This window comes from Diadema setosum, chromosome 1 (assembly GCF_964275005.1).
Source record: "Diadema setosum chromosome 1, eeDiaSeto1, whole genome shotgun sequence".
Taxonomy (NCBI): Eukaryota; Metazoa; Echinodermata; class Echinoidea; order Diadematoida; family Diadematidae; genus Diadema; species Diadema setosum.
The window spans coordinates 709921-731596 of NC_092685.1; the positions used below are offsets into that span (position 1 = coordinate 709921).

The 21676-nt window shown below is 37.1% G+C and overlaps 1 protein-coding gene across 1 annotated transcript; it reads left to right on the forward strand.

Annotated features, from left to right (window-relative positions):
- The first annotated feature begins 10591 nt into the window (after nt 1-10591).
- On the forward strand, nt 10592-11557 carry LOC140232668 (zinc transporter ZIP1-like). Its single transcript, XM_072312777.1, has one exon. It carries the CDS (start codon nt 10592-10594, stop codon nt 11555-11557), a length of 966 nt encoding a protein of 321 aa, XP_072168878.1.
- The last annotated feature ends 10119 nt before the right edge of the window (nt 11558-21676 follow it).

Here is a 21676-nt window from a genome sequence, read left to right on the forward strand (position 1 = left end):
GTATATATTTGTTTTTTGTTTGCCATTTTTTCTTTGTTAACATATTTGAACATGTATGCATGTACATGTATAATATGTGACCGTGCATCACAAAACAAACAAAAAGTCGCACCCCTTGATTTCGCGTGAGGACTCAAAAAGGTGAGATGGGTCAGCCGAGTCAATCTTTAGTTTTTTCATATTTTCTGAGAGAGGGATCCTTCTTCTACATTATCTTCAGTTTGGTATCATGACATGAGTGGAAAAGTGTGTTTTTATCAGTTTTTCTACAACTTTAGTGACCCTTTTTTTTTGGGGGGGGGGAGTAGAATGATTAGGTATCTCTTAGAGGCCACTTTTCATGTCTTGAAATCCTTTGCACACTCTTCATTTTGAAGTCTAATAACCTTTGAAAGGATGGCGCTACTGCTTTGAAAGTTGGCATTACTCATGGGCAGAATGTGTTAATAGAACATGCTCAATTTCAGCTTAATCTGATAATCCCTTCATTGTTGTTGCTCGGGTGGTTTACATCCTGTGTTTTGTCCCTTTCATGGCACAGCTAGCATGGCTTGGTAACGATTAAGCGCTTGAATAGACCATGTACTTCAGAGCCTCTTTTCTCAGTTCACACTTTCCAGAGTGTGTGCTTTCTTTGCAATATTTAGGTAGGTTAGGGGAGTCCAATTGAACCGAGTTATGCTCTGTCAGAATCTGCCCTTAACTAAATATCCATGTCTGGCGACTTTTTGTTGGTTTTGTGGTGCAGGGTCACAAATATCTTTTCATTTTTGAAGCGCCATGAGCGCTGAAAAGTGGACCTGTGCGCTATACAAGTAGCCACTATTATTATTATTATTATTATTATTATTATTATTATTATTATTATTATTATTATTATTATCATTATCATTATTTCTCTCTCACCCTCTCTCTCTCCCTCTAAGAGAAAGAAAAGTCAAGCAACACCGTGCCTTTGGGACGCCTGCGCGTACACGCTAACCCTCCAAGCGCACACGCTAAAATCATAAGCGCACTGTACGCTGGGTAACGACATGGCGTCCAATTTATGAGTTGCTTACACTCGGCCAAATGAAACTGAAACCGTCAGACTATTTTTCCAAAACTTGATATTTCAACATCCTGTGGTTTGTGTGATTACCATAAATCGTGCTAAATCATACTGCGCATGCTCGATACAGTTGTTTGTTTACTAGCCTTGTTTGTTTGTTTGTTTGCTTGCTTGCTCGCTTGCTTTTTTTTTTTTTTTTCCGGTGACCCGTTGTGACACCAACTGCGGCTTTGGATTCTTCTCGTTAGTTTCAGTTTAACGCAATTAATTACCTATCCATCCAGCGATTATAGATTACTGATATAGTCTATGGGTAATATACCACATTAAAAAGCATGTGCACTTTCGATGGGCCGTTCATGAATACAGGAACAGCTCGGATTTATAGTCTCCTGTGAAGGGAACAGTTTCTTCAGCCATCTACACCCAGCGATCGTTCTACATGGCTAAATGTGTTGTCTGATGTTAAAACAGAATAAAAGTGGAGAATTTTCATTGATGAACAGCATTGGAAATGTGAACGTCTGTATGATTTATGACAAGTGAATTTCCATGTTCTTGAACGGTTGGTAGTATTATTTCAAATTCATGAAATTCTTCGTTCGAGATGTTTTTATTCCAACTGATTGACAAAGCTAATTACCCTACATCGATGTGAAATAAGTACCGAATTGAACAGTGTTTTAGTCGTAGCCATACATGCATGATAAAAGAAATCCTGGGCGTAAGTACTCGAGTAGGTTTCGAACCTAGCTACGACCTCTAATCTCCGGACAGGCGTCATCTCCACTAGACCACCGAGCTTCCGCCCGACAGCAATATAGTGCTGCTTCTAATGATTATAGCATTCAGTGCTTATTTACGTCGATGTCGGGCATTTTCAATTCAATTCATTCAATATATAGGTTTATTTACAATAAAACAAGAACATGCAGCTCCAAAAGCTGAAATTTTTCATTTTACAAAACACATACGATATCTTTAAAAATACATTTGTTGAAATGCTATTAACATGACGAAAACACTACACGGACGTGGTGAAAAATATTGAACAGTGTTAAATAACAATGATTACAAACCATAAAATAACCTTATAAATTATAGACTGATTGGGTTTCTAAAACATAAAATGATTGAGTTTCAAAAACTGCTTGATATGAAACATAATGAATATAAACCACAAAACAGGTCATTATTATGAATGAACATACACTGATCGACATTTAGTCAATCAGTTGCAATAAAAACATCTCGACGGAAGAATTTCATGAATTTAAATAATTACGAAGAATCCGCTGCATTGGGATTAATCTATAACCTACACTTGCTGTTGGGCGAAATCTCGGTGGTCTAGTGGAGATGACGCCTGTCCGGTGATCAGGAGGTCGTAGATTCGAATCCTGCTCGAGTATATAGGCCCATGATTTTTTTTTTAATCATGGCTACGACTAAAACACTGATCGAGTCAGTGCATGTGCTTATTTACGTCGGTGTAGGGCAATTTGTCAATCAGTTGCAATAGTAGTATTATTGTTTACGACTATTTGATTTCTTTCATGTACAGTATTCAACCGAGAAAATAAGTACTTTGTTACGCATATAACGCTAGATGTGTTTTATTTTAACTTAAGTTAATAATAAATTTGTGCTCACATCATATGAATGGATAGAGTAACAGTCAAGAGATTAAATGAGTCCGTCACTTTTTTATTTTGTGTGTGTGTGAAAAGGATGGGCTAGATACCTGTTCACTTTCAAGCATAGATATTGATAACGTGTCCAAAACCATAAATGCATAATTAAGACTTCTGTGTGGATTCCATTGAGCTGTTTTAGCCAGAGATATAGGCATTTAGAACGAGGAACCGTGACTGTCAGAAAGAACCATTTGTTAAAAGACAGGTCTGATAATAGACTACGGAGGGAAATTCCCCGTTGTCTCGCATAACGAGGACTTATGGTTTTAATTATGCCAGCTGTGAGTGTGTCCAGTATCATAACTTTCATTTTCATCAGAGATGTATAGGATTACAGAGATCAACACCGAAATAACCCAACAAATTCATAATCACAGCATGTAAAGGGAACAACTAAAACGCTATGTAGGCCTACTGCACACTGTACGATCAAGACCAGAGAGTATTGTACTCGTTGATTGCAAACAATATTTGACAGTACATTCTTTTCGCTCCTGTTGAAGAAAAAAGAAGGGAAAAAAGGAGTTAATCAATGATGTCATGTATGATAACGGTAATAAACTTGTATGAAACCGAAATCTATTCTCATTAGATGATAATTAACTTATGTTTCTCCTATTTAGCATGATATGCTGCTGGTGTTATTTCCATGAATATACCCTGCTTTGATTAAATTCCTTGATACAGAAGTCTTCGAGGGGTTAAAGCCAGGCACGAGTATCTGAGTCACTATCTGAGTTTTTTTGCAGCGGCTGTTTGTCTAGCCTTGAAGATGTGAACTGTATCAGAGACAACAGTTAACAGTATCTACTCCGGAAGATTTTGTCATTGATTGTAATTAACAAATCAACAATTTATCACTTATAAGAGAGAGCAAGGAAGTCTCTCTCCTGAATGCTGACCTATAATCCAACATCCAACATCCTCATGAAAATGAACATGAGTAGGCGTAGGGAGGTTCAAAATGCTTTCAAAAGATAGTTCTATAACAATGGCCATGGGACAGGGCGGGGGCGGGAGCTCACTCCCCCCCCCCCCACACACACACACACACACACACACAAACACGCACGCAATGTTTTGGATGAATGGGCTAAAACGAAATAACATCATAAAACACAAGAAAAACCGTGACCCAATGAAAAGAGTATAGAGCCTTGCCCTAACCACGATCACGACCCACTGATCTTTACCCTGAACTGGATAGGTTGGCTCACGTGGATTGGCCATTCAGGAAGAGAAGTCAGCGACGCTTAGGGCAGCCGCCATCTTGCCACTATCCAAGCCATCAGCTGTGATTTACACTGACTGTGCACTCATCGCTTTCAGTTTTCACTTGCATTTTAAAAGACTTTCAACTTGACTTGCTTAAGAAACTCAGTTCGTTTCGGTTTGTTTGTGTGTGTGAGTGTGTACGTGTGTGTGTGTGTTTGTTTTGTTTGTTTGTTTGTTTTTGGCCATTAACATGACAGAATGTGTGACCTACAGTTTCACAAACCGTGATCGTACTGTGGAAATCTGGGATTACATTTTCATAGTTTATATGTAGAGTTTGATGTTACCCGGCCACCTGTCGGAGTCACCAACTGTTCACTGGCCTTACTTATGCTGGTGGGGTTTCGTTGTTTACCTCATAAAGTTAAGGCCCTACTTAAATCTTTTGTATGAAATATGCAACCCTAATAGCACAGCACAGTGTAGGCTACATGTACTCGTGCACATACCTGTTTCCACCTCCCTGCTGATAATAACTTTAAAGGGCCCTGTCAAGATTACTGTAATGGCGATCATAAGTGCTGACCCCAACGTGAAGAAGAGGTTGAACAGAATGGGGATGAAAAGCAAATAAATGAGCAATTACTAAAATACTTGTTTAATTTCTTACTAATAAATATGTCACTCAATTGTTTATATCTTTGGTGGGTAAAATAGTCATTGGCTATGGTACTTGGGCATTCAAGCAAAGATTACACCTTGTATACATACGCACTGAACCTACAGCACTATAAGCCCGACACCCATTAAAGGATACCAAGGAGATTCAAACCGAAGCTCGTTACTATACACAATACGCGTCTATGTGTACACAGTGCGCTGTGCGCGGAAATGCATTGTTGACAGTTTCAACATGGCGGATGCTTGTGGACTTCGGTCAGTGCGAGGCGAGACAGCCAATCCAGTTAGAGGGTAGAGATCAGTGGTACCACCCCTGCAGGACGCCCCCCCCCCTGAAAAAAAAAGAATAAAAGCAATAACGTTCTGCAGCCCCTTGTATTTAAGTCTTTACCACATGTGCAAATAATGGTCTACCGTTACTAGCTTGTCCACAGTGTCACCAGGGTTTCCTAGCCAAACGGCACGAGAGAGAATCTATTATGCAACAAAAACGCAAGTCATTGGGAAGTTGGCTCTCGGCTTTGCACGCAATTTTGGCGACGTAGAGAAGGCAGCATCACGTGTCTGGTGGACTGACTGGTCTGGAGCTGGGTCAAGTGCGTTCAACAGATGGGCTATGTCTCATCATCTGTCAAGGGATTCTTCAGCGCTATGATCGTGAGTAGTAGGTTCTATATCATGTGTGGCGCACTGAGCCAATCACTCGTGTAACAGAGTACATTGTTATCCCACAGCACATGCGTGTTAAACTTGTTAAAAGAGCTCGGTTATCACGGGGTGCTGCATATTCCAAGTCTGGTATAGGAGAGAGTCACGCCTACCATTTATTGACCGCAGATCATCACCTGACTGGACTGGTTCTAGCGGTATTCGCTGTTTCTCGTCGTCTTTTCTTCTTTGTCGGTATGATTGCCATTATTCTTAGATTATCATCATTGGCACTGTGGTTACGATAACTATCAATATCAATATAATTATCTATTCTGTCATAAGCATATCATCATCATTATTGTAAAACATAGTAGCATAGTAGCAGTGAATTATTATCATCATAATGATAATTAGCATTGCTTACGTATTTGCATGATGTGGCTTTATCCATATAATCTTTAATCTATCATTTATAATGCTATAGATGATTCCACTGCCAGAAAAGTACAATTGGTGTCTTTTTACAGACAATTTATATGTCATCGAGGAGTCATTGATTCAAGTGATATGGAAAGTATCTCCAAGCACAATAGTGGAGGGCCTATAGTCTTTCCAGCTTGAAATTTGAAGTTTAAAGAGAAACGAGTTCTAACGTTTAAAAGCAGATTTCTTAGTTTTACCATATTGTATCACAGACCGTTATGATTTCACTTACTTTTTAAATGAAATTCGCTTTTGTCAAAATCAAATTTGACAGCAGATGGTACGAACATTTCATGTGTCATTGGAAATCTCGTCTGACCGTTTGCTTTCAACATACATGTACTTTCAATCATGGTTGTCGCCTTGCGATTAGTTTCATCAGATTATATTCAGGGATACCTCTATGACAGATATCAGATTTCAATTTTTTGCGTCGCATATTTATTTTAACTTATTCTACTCCATGTCTGTACACTGCTGTCAACATGCAGTCTGGAGTAGTAAGCTTTTCCAGAAATGATTGTCTAGGGTTGGTCAGACTTGTATCGTGACGATTTGTAACAATACCATATGATACCCATTCAACGTTCTAAATTAGACTAGGGTAAGGGTTCGGTATTTTGAAGGCCGAATATCAAGTCAAGGGCGCACTGTTAGCGCTTCGTCTCTGAAGTCTTTCGAATATTGTGTGATTCAAGCGATAGGGACCAACCCCCGAGTTATAGACTCAGCAAAGAACGCAGTATGTTTGTGATTTACAAGATACTTAAATCAAATCTTAACTATCTGGTTATGTTGTTTCTTGTCTTGATGTTTTCAAACTTGTATCGTTGATGAAGTGTCGAACAACAGACTGGATAGAAACACGTTTAGATCTTTCCACAGCACGGAATATAATTGACACTTCCTTTAGTTGTCAAGCCGAACAAAACGCTGTGAAACCGTTCACGCTCTATATGTTGTGAAGGATGGGTTCACGAGGAGATACATAGTGGAGAACCATTGGCGGGAAATAGAAGTAGAACCAGTCACAGATAATCATAGTCTTTTAATCTGTGTCAAGTATAGAACGTATTGCAACATAATGGTGAGCTTCTATGCCATTAGTTTCTTAAAATGAATCATTTGAATTATATTTGAAATCTACGCTCATATTTGAGTTCACCTATAGACAATATAGGAAGTGTAAAAAGCTAACAGAAGTCAGTATCTGTTTAAAAAAAGAAGAAGAAAGTATATCGATCTTTCCTATATGTGGGATGAATATCTGAGTAAACATACACACACTCGCTCACTCACGGTAGCATTATTTCCGAGGAACTCAAAGAGAATCCTTTATTTTCCTACCACTACTACTTTAGTCGCACTTTGATGATTGTTTTTCTCCCTTGGCAAATCCAAATCATGCACGCGTTGAACTGTATTTGAAATTCAGGGGTTATACTGTACATATAGGATGTGCTATCATAGATCTAAAGGTAGACCCCTATATTTATTTCTGTTGTAATTATGCAGTATTCTTCTCGTATGGTTTATTATTTCTTCATTCGGTGTAAAATGATACGACATAATATTATCACAAGTCAGAAGTTCATGATTATAACGCATACACAAAAAAAGTAATGTTAAATTCGCTTGCATAAGTATTATAGTGCATGTACGTATAAAGTCAAGGAGAGCTAGGCTTTGCTACATCGCAGCCAAGCAGAGGTTCGTTAGTCCGAAAATGATTATAGGGTTCTTCGTTATTCCAAAACACGCAAATTCCCAAACCTAGATGTTCGTTATTGGAATATAATGATCCCTGATCCGAACGTTAACTGTTGTTGCGTTGTTCCGAAGGTTTGTTAATCCAAAAGTTCGTTCATCCGAAAATCAAAGGTTCCTTAATCAAAAAATGAGAGAAATATAAGATATCGATATTTCATAATACAGTTCGGAGTGAGCTCATGTGCATGCAAAAGGCTTCAAAATTACCCTTCATTTTTTTCCTTTATCGGTCAGACACTTTGCTCGTTTTTCAAAGCGACAAAATGCATAAGCTTGCCAACAATAAATGGAATTCACCAGACATGTTCAAACAAAAGACGAACTTGTCTGGCAAAGATCAGGGGACCAGAAATACTAAGTCGGTGGCGGATCCAGAGGGAGCACACCGGGCGCGCCCCCTTTATTTTTTTTTTAATTAAAACAAAAGAAAAAAAAGAAAAAAAAATGGGGGACGGGTGCGCGTGCACCCCCCCCCCTTATTTTGTAAAGGCGCCCCCTCTTCACGGAATTCCTGGATCCGCCCCTGAGAATGGTCCATCAACTAAAAACGAAAGAAAACATCCGTTTCATTATTTTGCTTTAAATGTATTAACAGTATTTTGCTTTAAGGATTAGTTATAAAAATTAATCATTACATCACATATGCTTATCTCAGTGAATTTAAAAACCAACATGCCCTATTTGTACAAACGATCTTTTTCTGTTCACGCACGGAACCCCGAACTGATTCTCCACCCCTCGCCGCCTTGTTGTATACTCACCAGTGTTCATTTGGATTCACGTAGCTATTGACGTTCCATTAAGCCTTTATTTGTGTGCCAATGAGTCAAACGTGCACAAATTGGATACACAAACCTATATGAGCAGGTAGTATGATGTGACACGCAGAGGGTTTGTTTATTTGTTTGTTTGTTTTATTTCCGTATTAAAATCAACATATTTCATACATAAAGGTCCAGAAAAGAAAAATACATACGGAGGGTAGCCCATTTTCAGTAGTGACAATGACAAGAGGCCTGTTTCATAAACTTGTCATCAGTGACAAGTTGTCATAGATGTGACAAGCTACTGAAATTCTTGCATCTGATTGGCTGAGAGCAAATTTGTCATAGAAATGTGGCAGTTGTCACTAATAACAAGTTTTATGAAACGGGCCCCAAGGTCTTCCATGGGGCCCTGTTCACAAAAATTTCATACAATCAGGGACTGATAATAGAATAAAATATAACACAAACACAAATAGAACGGTACATACATTACTACATTGTGACTACATAATATATACCATATTGTTACACAATGTCATTGTTCGAAGGTTTGGAGCATAAAAAAAAATCAAGTGGAAAGAATTTCGGTTTTGTCTAAATTGAACTTAAAAACGGGTAAAGAGGAAAATTGACGTAAATCATTAGGTATGTTATTATACGCTGCTGCAGCTGTGTATGAAAACAATCTCTATGATACAGTAATTAGTTTTAGGCCGTGGTCATAACTGTAAATCGTTTTGATTACGGAGAGAGTATGGTGATGTCTTGTACTTTAACATGTCTTTCATATATTCGGGGGCCATTTTATTCATAATCTTATACATAAATGAAAGCAGATTAATTTTTTTTTTTGGTCTTTTGGTTACTGAATTCCACCCTAAGCTATAATGAAAATCACTGGTAGTAATATGGGAATAAGGGTTAACTTTCAAAATTAACCTTCCGGCTCTATTTTGCATCTTCTGAAGTTGGGAAAGAGAGTTACCGTTGGCGGATTGCCATACTACATCACCGTAATCAAAATGAGGTAACACAATAGAATCATATATCAGTTTCAATTCAGTCATATTAACAAATTGTCTCAAACGACCCATATAACTAATCATTTTACTTAACTTGTTACATAGTTGTTCGATGTGAACATCCCACAATAACTTATTATCTACAATAATTCCCAGATATTTAAAACTATTCACCTGAAGTAATTCTTTACCCCTAAGTTTACCATTCAAATATTCTTGCTTTTTTTAACATATTATTTGTACCAAATAACATACAAACAGCTTTATCAAAATTAATTTTTGAATTATTGTCAACCATCCATGTTTCCATACATACGAACTCTTTTTGCAAAACATTTTCCACAACTTTCGGGTTTTTATGTGAGTAATAGATGACCGTGTCATCGGCGTATAAATGGGCCCTGCAGTCAGAAAAAACCGAATTGATATCATTAATAAATATACTAAACAACAACGGTCCTAACAAGGTTTAAAAGAGATGTGAATAAGAATGACTTAAGCATGTTGGCAGTGGCAACATGACGACCAACATCTGATTATGTCTTGTTTGAAAGTTTGCATGATGACGTTAATGAGGAAGAGAGGTGTGTGCTAACATAATATGTATTCGTAAAAGGACAGTTGTACAAGAGAATAGAGTGAGATCCAGGTAAAGGGTTCAGAAGACAGAGAGAAGAAAGAGAAAGATAAATAAAAAATGACGGAGGAGAGGGGAACGAAGAAGGTTGGAAAATCATAGATATAAGAGAGAGAACATTATTTTAGTGATAAAGATGTGAATTCCGAACGATTAGTCATGAATGTGAAGCGGGAGAAAACCAAGTTGCGGTTCGCAATGGAGAACCTAGCTTGTCTCCTATTCCCCGTCTCAATTAGTACAACCTCAACTTCCAGCTAACCGCTGCCATACGACTGTCACTATATATACCTCTATACATATGGCGCTTCCCTCCTTCAATCTCCTTTGTTAGGTCTTCTTTCTCCAATCAACAGTCCTTTTAAGAACTATATACATAGTGTTCCGCAAATCCCTCTTCCTCGATGTCTGATTGTTTATCGACGAAAATATAGCGTAAATGATAGTGTCGGTGTTTTGAAAGTTTAGTGGCAAAAGAAAATAAATAAGAATATTCCAACCAGGCTGCCGAATCTTTAAATGATTTCTTATTTGATTTTTTGGTCGTTTTTTTTTTTACATTGCAGATTAAGCGACGAATGTGTACCAGGTGATCTAAAGGAACGTGGAGCGCAAAGATGGATGAAACCAAGGCGGTCAAGATAGGCGTGCTGGTCGGCCTCTTCGTGGCCACCCTCATTTTTGGGTTGATTCCACTGGTATGCCTCGTTCGTCGTTCTAGCCTTACACAGAATATCGTCTCCCTGTGTAACAACTTTGCCGGCGGCGTCTTTCTAGCTACCTTACTCCTTCACATGCTCCCTGAAGCTGTAGAGACTTTGGATGACGCCTTCTCGGAGAAAGGCATCCAAGGAGACTTCCCATTTGCAGAATTTTTGGTAGCCGTGGGATTTTTCTTGGTTTTCATCACGGAGCTCCTAGCACATCGGATTTATGGATCGTCCCAGCAATCTAACGTCGTCGTCGATCCTAACGACGCGACTCAATCAACAGGTGATGTTGACGCTCTACATGAGGGTGAGAGAAAGAGATTGTTGTATAGCTCCTACAGCTCTACCGCCAATGCCTCGCATGATCGCAGTCACGACCCCGATCACGACATGCAAAATGATGATCACATTCTTCCAAAATCTATCATCGGGTCCGTTGTGTTCTTACTGGCGCTAAGCTTACATTCTTTATTTGAGGGCATGGCAATCGGCTTGCAGGACACACGTTCTGGAGTCATCCAGGTTTTTATTGGCGTCATTCTCCACAAGTGTGTCCTCGTTTTCAGCTTCTCACTCAGTGTTCTTCACAAGACGAAAGTTCGTAATATAGTACTGTACGTCACCCTACTGGCTATGATGTCACCCCTTGGCATTGCTGTTGGTATGGTGATTCCGGAAAACACACCGGAGGCTATGATGGCAAACGGTGTACTGCAGAGCATTGCCTGTGGTACAATTCTCTTTATCATCTTCTTCGAGATCCTGCAGGACAGCAGGCCTGAGCATGCCGATAACAAGTCTCTGCTAATGGTTTTGTGCATGCTTGTTGGCTTCGGACTAATGACAGGCTTACAGTTCATGGACCATGACTGAAGACCTATTGGAGACGGGCAATCCTTCGTTCGTTGTTGGAAATGATGACACGAATCTAGTCGGAGGAAGCAATTAGCAACTCGTTGATAACAGAATTAGTATTGTTACTGTCTTTAAGATATTGAATGATTTAACTCCATACTATTTGTTTAATCTTGCCAGTAAACTCTCTACATACTGTGTTAACCGTTATTCCTCACTAAATCTACTGCTCATCTCAACCTGCAAAAGCGAATTGAAAAAAAAGAAGATAATTCTCTTTTATAGTCCCAACCATTTACAAGAAACAACCAAATCTTCTTCAAACGGCAAAATCACTGAAAAGTTTTCCAGACAAAATCCGATCTGTTTTTAATCTTACATAATTTATAGCGCCTTTTACTAATATACTGCATAATCCAACTGCGCAGTTACCACGTTATTGTGCTCAGTGTTAGCCTTAGTGCTTACCATAATATGGTTTAAATTATCCTTTTTTACAAGAGGTTTTTTTTTTCCAGTGTTTTTCGAAAACAGTGGACAAATTTCTTAAAATACAAATATGCAAATAACTATTTCTATCATATATTTTTAGGTGTCATGAATATGTTTTTTACTGAAATATATTTTCATTTTGAGATTTTTAACTCTAATTTCTGTTACATCAGATTTGATGCTATTTCTGATACGTATCGCCCCCCCTCCCCCCTGTGTTGTCCATTTACATGTACACTTTCAATTTGTTACGTTGTGGTTTTTATGATTTTTGTTTATACCCTCGGTTTTGTACTTAGTATCACATGAGTTTTCACTTCATGTTTTCGTTTTGTATGTTTTTTAATTGATAAGCCAAAACAACTGTTATATAGTAGGTTATTATAAATAATTAAATCATCAGTGTGATGGTTATTAAAGCCATTGCTCATTTTCATCGGTATCATCTATCACAGCAATGGCATTGTATGAGCAGTGCTATTGGTATGCCATTGGACAATAGTGGTTCTGTTTATATTTTTATGACAATCATATAAATCACAGTTACCCTGGGCTGTTTATAACTCATTGTAAGTGCATTAGGTAAGACAGAGAAGCAACTTCGAGCATGCATGTGGTTCGATTATGATAGTAATTTTTTATTGAGTATCAGGTACAAATATTATACTAGTATGCATGTGTTTACAATGTGAGACATTATAGGGATAGACACACACAAACACACACACACACAAATATATATGTATGTATGTATATATATATATATATATATATATATATATATATGAAGAGCTTGCTTCCAAAAGGCTCTAAATCCATTAAAAAATTATGGATTTAGCGCCTTCTGGAAGCAACACTAAGTATATGAAATGGATGATAGCAACTTCCCGAATAATAGAAATCGCCTTCATTTCAACGTTAAACAAAAGAAAAAAAAAGACACTTCTTCATTCGATAATTTATCGTGTGAAAGCCTTATTGTGGAAATGAGGTCAATGATGTTATCCGTAGGTAATGAAGAGAACTTTCTGCCGCTATTCTACCATACTTGCTTCAAGAGGGCGCTACATCACATTTCCTTGCTCGCGTGGTGCTCCGGCTGTGGAATTGACGGTAGAGTCCAATCTAATGGCAACATAATAGACTCATAATGTTCGCGCTGCATGCAGGACGGCCAAGGGACCGTACTTTGCCCACTGGGTGTTTGATACACGGCTTACATCATTGGAGAGTATCTATTTTCAAATGGACATTGACTAAAGCAGCAATAAAACTTCATCAGAGTTCATGAAAAATGTATGATTGGCACAGCTTGCACTATTATGATTTACGTGACTGTCAATATACATCATGCAGAGGCCGCGGAACGTTTTCTAATGATTAAAGTACGTTATCCGCTTCTAAAGGAAATTAAATCCAAAAGGGAATTTGATTTTCTTATTGGTTTCGACACCTGCAAACAGATTACAAAAATAAAGTATGAAAACATGATATTTCAGAGAGAAAATATCTTAAGTTTGTGTCTACATTCACACATATTTTGCATGAATAAATGAATGATCACGCAGAGTGTCACTTGATGTATTTTCACGGACACGTTAATTCCCCGCTCCCTTTACCTCCCTCTCCCTTGCTCTATCCCTCCTCTCTCTCTTTCTCTCTCTCTCTCTCTGTTTCTCTCTCCCTCTGCATTCATTTCATAAAAACAAATTAATTGCCGAAGAGCGAATTCTTTCATTTATTTCAATTTTCCACAAATTACATTCTTAACATAGGCCTAATTTACAGCTCAGAAATGTGAAAGTTCCATGATACATGATATAATTTACATGATTCAGTGTACATATAGTTGTATTTCAAATTAAAAAGATAAGAAAGATTTGTAAAGGGTAATCCCATAAATAAAATATTAATGGAAAGAAAGTCACAATATTAGCAAAGAGTAAAACGATAAAAATGACCAACGACAACGTTCACACTCTATATCATGTCCCTTTTAAAGGTAGTTAATCTCACAGATTTCTTGAATGTTCTGAATTACATTCCATCTCCTTCCGAATGTACCATTACCTACTCGTATCACCATTGTTACTCTTAATCATTTTGCATTTTTATATACATGTAAATGAAATGGAATGAAATGTTACTCTTACCTCAATAGCTGCAACAGTAGATTTTTTTTTTTTTTTTGGTATTACATTCATTATTCATGTGTGTGTTTTTCAATGCTCGCAAATCCTAGTAATCTTAGATAAGTAAGATAGCTAAGCATGAATAATTTTCCAAGGAGGACCTACTTTTGTACAAATTTTGCTACCGAAAATAAGAAGTACCTCACTTGTAATAATATTGTTTGTCATTGTGTCAATACAGGTTTATGACAATCTTTACACTTGATTTCTTGTCTGCTTCCGAAATATTATTATCATGTATATACTAATAGTGATCAACGAGATTTCGTCCATTATGTCTGAAATTATATATATATATATATATATATATATATATATATATATATATATATCAATAAATTTCATACCTTTGTCAATTTGTTAATTATTGATTGCAATAAACCCATCATGATAGGAGAGCCATGAATTAATGATATGTCATTCATGTTCACGCACTGGCAGATATTATAGATACAAAGGTAAAGGAAGAAAGAAAAGAAGGACGATGAGAAGAAGAAAGAAAAAAGAAATGAAGAAAGAAAGAGAGGTAGAGAGAAAGAGAAAGAAATAAAGAGAGAGGGGGAGAGAGGGGGGTAGAGGGAGGGAGAGAAAGAAACCATTGCAGAGCAGACTATATAAGGTACTAGTACACATGACTTATGATCTCCAACTGCACCTGATCACGCAGTAATTTCTCCCTTTACAGTGGAATGTACTAGTAGTTCTAAATTTACTTATACATTTGTATTTTAGAAATAGTAATATTAATGTTGCTTATGAATTTTCACATTGAAAATTCATTAGCACTTTCATCCGTGACGAAGGGTGAGGCCCCCCAAAATTGGGATTTTTAATTAAAATCAAGGCAATTGCCATTTAATGCATTCCTCTAGTGTGACATATATATATATATATATATATATATATATATATATATATGTATAAACACTCAGCAAAAATAAGAATTAAAGTAAACACTTTTTCAAGTTCGTATTTTTCATAGAAGATTTTGATAAAAAATCATTGTGTCATACACTATACAAGGTTATGTAATTGGCTATCAACCTGGTAGGTTTATACAAAGGGAAACTATACGCACGAGTGAACACATTCGTTTTTACCCTCCAAGGCAGAAAAATAAAAATTGCAGAAATTGACATATGGATATTCATTTGGAAATGCCCTTCAAAATAGCAGTGTTAACAAAAGACTAATTCAAACGCAATGACAGACATGAATGAAATAGCAGAAATAAGTTTTCGTTCCCTTGTTTCTCTTTATATTCCTAAAACAAAAACATAATGGGGAAAGTGAAGGGAGGGAATAAGAATTTTCTCTCAACCCAAACTTTAAATAAACATAGGGAGTAAGCCGCAAAGGTGATAAAATGGACAGAATTTCTTGATTTCATTTTTTTTTTATGAAGGAATCTAAGAATGCATGAGACAAATTCAAGAACCATGCAAATATTATTTCAAATTTTCTTAATTTGGAATAACATTTCAAATTTATACCACCTTTAATTGTTACCATAGCTTCTTCTCTTATGTCTTTTGACAATGGATTTGACAGAAGATTCTTCATTTTCCTCCATTATTTCTTGCCTTTCTTTATCTTTGGAGGGTTACAGAGGCATTATAGAGATCCTAAAACATATCGCGTATACAGTGTCCTACATGCGTAAATAGCACAAGACTATATCAGGGGAGACCCTCAAAGAAAAAGTAACGAAATAAAATCCTTCAGACTTAAGTTTTCCTCTCCACTGACAATCTTATTAAATCATATAGAAGTGTGTCTCCATTCGATTTGGCATTACTTGGTTTTATCCCACTTTCACTGCTGTGTAGGCTATAGGGACCTACTGATGCCATCCTCTTTAGGCCTCTGTGCTTTATTGACTGTTTCATCAGAAATTTGTTGTTTTAAATCTTTCCTAAAAGTATGATAGCAGAATTAAACCTAATAAGAGTTTCATTATTGTGTCATATTGCCTAATTATCTCGTCACCCAGTGTGTTAATTATATAAATTTATTTTAGGTATTACTGCATCCTAGTCGTCCCTGAGTGTTTGGCAGGTCATCTTTTAAGGTTTATTGATCATTCCTTTAAATCTGCTAAAACTGGAATTATTTCTCTCGAGGATAGGCCTAAACCATGTTTTGAACTCCCAAAGAGCAATCAAATGGCATAAGGTTATCATCATTAAATACTGATTTTGTGCAGTGTTGACAGCCCATGATAGTGAAATGTTGTATGTTTCATTTTTAATTTCATTTCATTCATTTATTTATGCACGGCACATACTTCAGCCCGAAGGCTGTTCTTCCGCAGGTCCGTGCGGATAAAAAATACAACATAGATATACATTTTATACAGACATGAACAAAGAAACCAAACAAACAAAAACAAAACTCATACTTAAAAACAAAAAAAATATAGAAAAAAAAAACACAATAACATGTTGATGAAACTGCGGCACACATTTCGACAGAAACAAACATGATCAATCAAAGATAACCATGTACAATTAAACAAGTACATCGCCGTAGTTTAAAATGAAAGAGACGAAAAAAAAAATGAGAGTTCAGGAGAGAGAGAGAATGAGGGAGACAGACAGAAAGAGAAACAGAGAGAGAGAGGGAGAGAGAGAGAGGAGAGATAGGGAGAGAGAAGCCCATACAAAGGGGGGAAACTGAAAAAGTTGTCAATGAACAGTTTCGGTCAAGTGCGTTTTTAAAGCTTACAAACGTTGGTTTTTGTTTCAATTCCAATGGTAAGTTATTCCAATGCATTGATCCAGAATATGTCAAACTTTATGTTTGAAACAAGTCTTAATCAAAGGTAACACAAAATTTAACGATGAATTCCTTACGTTATAGCTGAAAACTTTAAATTGAAACATATCAAGCAAATATTTCGGACAAAACTTGTGTGCAATTTTATACATAATTTGTAGAGTATGTTTATGTCGCCTCTTATCCAGTTTATCGATGGGTAGTGCTGTGTATAATAAGTCAGTTGGAAACCTAGCTTGTACGTTCAGTACTGCACGCAGTGATCTATTTTGAAGAATTTGGAGTCTTTGAATATGAGATTTCTTTATATTCCTCCACACAACATCACAATAATCTAATTTACTTTGAATAATTGATTTATAAAACAAAAGGGCAATATCATCAGAAATAAAAGACCGAATTCGTTTCAACGAGTACAAATTTTTCACTGTACTTTTACACAAATAATCAATATGTTCATTCCAGTCAAGTGATTGGTCAACATAAACGCCAAGATATTTACGACAAGAAACGTGTTTAATGGTTGTATTGTTAATTACTCTATTGATATATTGCTTTTTAACTCGCTTATGTGAACCAATTATCATAGCTTCACAATTATCGGAATTTAGAACTAAGTGATTACACTTCAGCCATTTAGATACATATTCCAAATCGGTATTAAGTTTGGCTTCAATCTGACTGATTCTCTCTCCAGAAAAATAAATACATGTGTCATCCGCGTACAACTCTCTTCTCCCCTCCTCCCACCCCCCCCCCCCCCCCTTGTCCACCTCGGACTTACTACCTTCTTCACTACTATATCCTCCTCAATTTTTTCCTTACAAGAGAGCCGCCATGTGTTTGTTAATGTGCGTCCGTAAGTGTGCTTGTATCTGTGTATTACTCTTGTCTGTTTTTTTTTTTTTTTTGCTACCGCTTAGGGAAATTTGTTGTTGTTGTTGTTGTTGTTTTTGGCATTTTCTTTTTCTTGATGAGGGGACTGCATTCTACAAGCTCTGCTTTTTAGCAGTCCCCTCCATTTCCAGCAATATCGTTTCTGCATTTACCACAGTGACGTATAACAGATATTTGTATCTCTGTTGATAATTTACCTATATTTTTCTTACAATGTTATTCTGTTCATCGCATTGTGGTATTGATTTCATGACGTCTGTGTATATGAGTGTTTCTTTGTATTTCTTATTTGTTTGTTGGAAGTGAAATAAAATCAACTTGAACAACTTGAACAACTTGAACTTGAACGCAACAGATGAATGCTGCAAACAATTGGGTAGGTCGTTAATGTAGATCATAAACAAAAGAGGACCGAGATTGGACCCCTGTGGGACGCCACACCTTACATTCAAAGGCTGGGATCTAACTGCATTGACTTCAGTGTACTGAAAGCGACCATTCAAATAATCCCCAAACCATTCACAGGCGAGAGGACCCATACCAATCAAGCGCAGTTTGTCAAGAAGTACAGAGTGATCGACTGTATCAAACGCTTTTCGCAGGTCAATAGTAACCATGCCAACGAGTTTCCCTGTGTCCATAGAACTTAACCAGTCTTCCGTTACTTTTAGGAGGGTGGTCTGAGTGGAGTGCAGAGAACGAAAACCAGACCGGTTTACATTGATAATATCAGCAGCTTTCAAATAGACATGAACTTAATTGTACACAATTTTCTCTAATATCTTAGCGCAAAGAGGTAATATAGATATCGGTCTATAGTTATTCATATCAGTCTTTTTACCACTCTTCAAAACGGGTGTAATTCTGGAACATTTCAGTTTCATTGGAACCTTCCCTGTTCGGATGGACAGATTGAACATTTGGGTTAAAGGAATCGCAATATATTTAGAAATAGGTTTCAATAAAAACAATGGTAAATTATCACTTCCACAAGACTTTTTATCTGGTAATACGTCTATTACGTCGATTACATCTCTTTCCGAGATCGAGTGAAATTCAAACGTATTGTCACGTGCTCTTATGAACTGTCTGTATTGTGCACTATCATCACACTCCACACTTTTTTGTATGGACTCACCAATTTCAGTAAAGAATGAATTAAAACAGTCTGCTATTTCTCGTTTGTCACTTATAATTCCATTCTCTTTTTCTATAGACATAATATTTTCTTTCCGACTTTTGGATGGCATGAGATGTTTCAACGATTTCCAAATTGCACTGGAATTACTAATATTCGATTTTACGGTATTACTAACAAATTCAGTTTTGGCCTTTCTCACTTCCTTTGTGACGAGATTCCTTAGTTTCCGATATTCAAACCAATCACATTCTTGCTTAGATTTTATTGCTTTTTTCTTTTGTACATTTCTTGTGCGAATTAATTCCAGTATATTGACAGTCATCCATGGCGAGTTTTTCTTTTCAACTTTTTGTTTCTTTAATGGTGCATGTTTATCAATGACTTTCATTTTTCCTCAAACGAGCGATATGCATCATCAACATTTGTCATAGTTGTGATATCACTCCAAATTATTTTACTCACATCATCGACAAATTCTGTCATATTTACTTTATCAACATTACGCATTTCTCTGTACCTGTGACAATTTCCTTGTAATCCAGGCGATTTATTTCCCCATGTACAGTGTATCATAAAATGATCGCTCAGAGAAATGGGCAAAATGGGCATCAAAAGAAAAATTCAGGTGTCAGAATAATTAAGAACAATAACTCCATTTAGATATTTTTCCAGTCCGTGCTATAAGTATTGAACTGCACAGATCAACCAATTTTAATTACTTTCACACTAAGACGACACCGAGGGGCAAATAAGTTTGGTTTCACAAGATACGCCAACTTCAAAGGAGTATGTTATCCAAGGTACCACAAGGGAGTGTACTTGGCCCGATTCTAATTGTAGTGTATATAAATGACCTCCCAACATGTGTTCGGTCTAGCTCAAAACTCTTTGCAGATGACACAAAGTTGTATGTGCGCTCAGATAAGCCAGGAGCTACTGAGCAGCTGCAAGAGGACTTAGAGGCACTTGAGTCATGGGCAGATAGATGGCAGCTTCGTTTCCACCCTGACAAATGTGTTGTAATGAAAATTGGTCGGTCATATTATTGTTCAGACTCCCAATATGTCATGAAGAAAGGGTCTGACACAATTGTCTTGGCTCAAACAAAAGCTGAGAGGGATTTGGGTGTTTTAGTGGACCCACAATTGACATTCAAGGACCATATTTCCCAAGCTGTTGCAAAGTCAAATAAGCTGTTAGGAATTATTAGGAGATCCTTTGTATATTTGGATGAGGATACTGTTAGGCTCTTGTTTAAAGGCATTGTGAGACCCATCTTGGAATATGGTCAAGCTGTGTGGTCACCTTTCAAGCTAGGTGAGCAAAGAAGACTTGAAAGTGTTCAGAGAAGGGCGACTAAAATGATTCCAGGGATTAGGCATTTGTCCTACTCTAAACGTCTACGTCACCTTTCACTGCCATCTCTCAGTTACAGGCGAAAAAGAGGGGACATGATTGATGTGTACAAGTATCTACATGGACACTATCACACAAAGTTTGACATGTTCTCTCATAATAGTAATGGACGAACACGTGGTCATTCCATGAAACTGGGAAAACGGTTTGCACGGTTAGATGTCAGAAAGTATTTCTTTGCTAACAGAGTTGTTGGTATATGTGGAACTCTCTCCCAGAAGAAGTGGTCTCTGCTTGTTCCATAAATGCCTTTAAGAATAGGCTAGACGAGCACTGGAAAGATGTTGTGTTTGATTATGACTGAGTATAGTCATTACATGTATGTGTATTGATACATACTACATGCTCTTGGTCTCCAGTAGCTGTTAACTCCTGCCATAGACCATTTTTGGTAATAACGCAATAATTATATGCAATAGAAGTTGAGCTGTTAATAGCCTGTTAATATTGTAGTAGAAGGGTAACAGCGCTGGACAATTGCTTGAATGGAAAGAGAGCATCAAGAGACAACACTACCTGATCGATGAACAGGCTCTGTCCTACACCATCGTTCCGGAAAAGTAAAAGTAAGTAAAGTAAAGTAAGGTATGTAACTTCGTGCCCTGAAAATACTGGCATATTAAATTGCTATGCCAATGCTTGATAGCACTTGATTCATTTTCAGCCATTAACAAATTTGTGAAAAATAAGCTCTGAAACAGGTCTTTGTAGACGACGACATTGCAAGTGTTTAGTAGTTCAAGAGGTGTATTTCCTTGATACAGATAGGTCTAGATACCTTCTGTAATTTACACAATTATTTAACAGTACCACTACCAGGGTAATTATTAATCGCCATACTTAAAGTACCCGGAAACCCTCTTTCAACTATCCGAGTAAAGACGTGAATATTTTTTACGCTTACTGCCTGTTCTTGCCCTCGATGAAATAAGAAGGAGCAAACTAGAAGAATAAAAGTGAATGTAACATCGGAGGTGAAAGGAAATATTTTAGTCAACCAATAAATTGACAACTCCTGACACAAACTCTCAACAAACAACAACATCACGCTAAAAGGATGACTGTCGTTCTATTAGTCGTGATACGAATTGCAATTGTACAGCGCTAGCTTCCAAACTCTTTGGGCAAGTACGGTGAGCAGTACTCAGTATACTACTGAGTCATGTGATTGTTTTAGACCAATGACGACGTTCGGCTCTTGTTGCCTATTATCCGAGGTCG